This window comes from Gekko japonicus, unplaced genomic scaffold, assembly GCF_001447785.1.
Source record: "Gekko japonicus isolate JY-2015 unplaced genomic scaffold, Gekko_japonicus_V1.1 scaffold1612, whole genome shotgun sequence".
NCBI lineage: Eukaryota > Metazoa > Chordata > Lepidosauria > Squamata > Gekkonidae > Gekko > Gekko japonicus.
Genome location: NW_015168097.1, coordinates 194,280 through 197,081, shown reverse-complemented (window position 1 = coordinate 197,081; position 2,802 = coordinate 194,280). Strand labels below are relative to the sequence as shown.

Here is a 2,802-nt window from a genome sequence, read left to right as displayed (position 1 = left end):
TAAACGGGACAGAAGCGATTGTGTATGAAATGACAAATATATTCCGGAAGGGAACCGGTTCTCAAACGGTTCTGTCTGAAATGACAGACCAGAAACCGTTTGGGAACCGTTCCTCTTCCAGAATATATCGCCTGTCTGAAATTCATCATTTTCTCACGATGGCTACTGTCCATGATAGCTAACCATGGTACCTCCATGTGCAGAGACAGTATACCTGTGGGGATACACAACTGTGGAAGCTTCTGTTGCCTTCGTATACGACTTGTAGGCCTTTCAGAGGCACCTGTCCAACCATGGTTGGAAGGAGAATACTGGCCTAGGTGGACACTGTAGTATCCAATTAGACAGTTCTTAGATGCTTATGGTAGCCCATCATGGCCAGCAGTGGAGCCTCTATATTCAGAGGCAGTATACCAGACACTGAGGACAAATGACAGGGCAGGACAGGTCTTCTGGCTGGCTTTTGGACTGGCTGGTCTGAAGAAGAGGAGGAGGAGGAGGTGGTGGTGATTGGATTTATATCCTGCCCTTCACTACCTGGAGGAGTCTCAGAGCGGCTTACAATCTCCTTTCCCTTCCCCTCCCCACAACAGACACCCTGGGAGGTAGGTGGGGCTGAGAGAGCTCTTTCGAGAACTGCCCTTGAGAGAACAGCTCTGGAAGAACGTGCGACTGACCCAAGGCCACACCAGCAGCTGCATGTGAAGGCGTGGAGAATCAAACCCGGTTCTCCCAGAGTAGAATCCGCGCTCCTAACCACTACACCAAACTGGCTCTCAGAAAGACTCTTCTATTTATTTAAATATTTAGATCCCACCTTTCCTTTGCGGCTTATGGTGGCTTACAGATCCAAATAGTCAAGGATATAAAGTGTAATACAACACCACGTAAGCCCCCCTCCCCTTCAAATAAGTTCTTACACAGAATAAGAGGGGCTAATAGCTAGATCTACTTCACATTGTTACATGTTACATTCCAGATGGGAGGGCTGCTCCAGGAAACAGGATCTTAACCTACATGGACCTATGACCCAACGCGCGCAAATGCACACACACGCACACGTCTTTTTAGGTTCTCAACCGGCACCTTTCCAGCTTAGCAGTCTTTCCATGTATTCCCAAGTGGGTTTTTTTTGTTTGTTTCATTTTGTTACGTAGAGAAAGAAGGTCGCCCCTGAGGTCAGCTGGTCTCTCCTTGTAATGCCTCCCTTCCTTGCAGTGCACCCCGAATTGCGGGCCAGGTTTCCGCCACCGGATTGTGCTGTGCAAAAGTGGCGACCACACCTCGACCTTGCCGACTTCCCAGTGTCCTGAGAACTCCAAGCCCCCCACCAGCATCCGGTGCAGCCTCCGGCGCTGCCCACCCCCACGGTGGGTGCTTGGCGAATGGGGAGAGGTACAAAAATCTCGTCTTCTACTTTTGTCCTGGCACTGCACGCTCAAACCCAAGAACTTTTCTGGCTTGGGCCAGCAGGGGGAGCCATGCCCAAGGGCAAAAATAACAGTGGGGCTCAACAAGGCGTTTGCCCATCCGATTAGCTGTGTTTAACCAATGGAGGGTGGGGGGTGAATTAACGGGAATTCTGTAAACACAGCCAACTAGAGAACCAGTCATACTAACAAGCCATAGGCCGTAACCTTTTAATGCTTGTGTATTCACACAAGACCAAAGAGGGTTGGAAAAAGCAGCTTAGCTTTTAGAAACAGAAGGACTGGGGATCAGAATGTCTGCTTCATCATTCAAAATGGTGACAGGCTACAGCTGCTCCCTTGGTGAAAGCACTCTGCACATGCCCGGAAGTGATTTCCATAATAAAAAAATGAAGTATTTACTAGAGTTCCATCTTTGCCCATGTCTGTTCTTAAAACAAGCACATCATAAGAACATAAGAGAAGCCAATGTTGGATCAGGCCAGTGGCCCATCCAGTCCAACACTTTGTCACACAGGGTCCAAAACTACCAGGTGCCATCAGGAGGTCCACCAGTGGGGCCAAGACGCTAGAAGCCCTCCCACTGTTGCCCCCCCCCAAGCACCAAGAATACAGAGCATCACTTGCCCCAGACATAAGAACGTAAGAGAAGCCAATGTTGGATCAGATCAATGGCCCATCCAGTCCAACAGTCTGTGTCACACAGTGGCCAGAAATACCAGGTGCCATCAGGAGGTCCAGCAGTGGGGCCAGGACACTAGAAGCCCTCCCACTGTTGACCCCCCCCCCAAGCACCAAGAATACAGAGCATCACTTGCCCCAGACATAAGAACGTAAGAGAAGCCAATGTTGGATCAGGCCAAAGGCCCATCCAGTCCAACAGTCTGTGTCACACAGTGGCCAGAAATACCAGATGCCATCGGGAAGTCCACCAGTGGGGCCCGGACATTAGAAGCCCTCCCACTGTTGACCCCCCCCCAAGCACCAAGAATACAGAGCATCACTTGCCCCAGACATAAGAGCATAAGAGAAGCCAATATTGGATCAGGCCAAAGGCCCACCCAGTCCAACGCTCTGTCACACAGTGACCAAAAATACAAGGTGCCATCAGGGGGTCCACCAGTGGGGCCAGGACACTAGAAGCGCTCCCACTGTTGACCCCCCCCCAAGCACCAAGAATACAGAGCATCACTTGCCCCAGACATAAGAACGTAAGAGAAGCCAATGTTGGATCAGGCCAAAGGCCATCCAGTCCAACACTCTGTCACACAGTGGCCAAAAATACCAGGTGCCATCAGGAGGTCCACCAGTGGGGCCAGGACACTAGAAGCGCTCCCACTGTTGACACCCCCCCCAAGCACCAAGAATACTG

General features: G+C 50.9%; 1 protein-coding gene across 1 annotated transcript in view; it reads left to right on the top strand.

Moving 5' to 3' along the window:
- The window catches only part of ADAMTS10 (ADAM metallopeptidase with thrombospondin type 1 motif 10), a 57,910-nt gene that overhangs the window by 51,515 nt on the left and 3,593 nt on the right, over window positions 1–2,802 (top strand). The window contains exon 22 of the mRNA XM_015414760.1: window positions 1,219–1,395. Within this exon, the coding sequence (XP_015270246.1) occupies window positions 1,219–1,395 (177 nt within the window). The remainder of the gene's footprint in view (window positions 1–1,218; window positions 1,396–2,802) is intronic.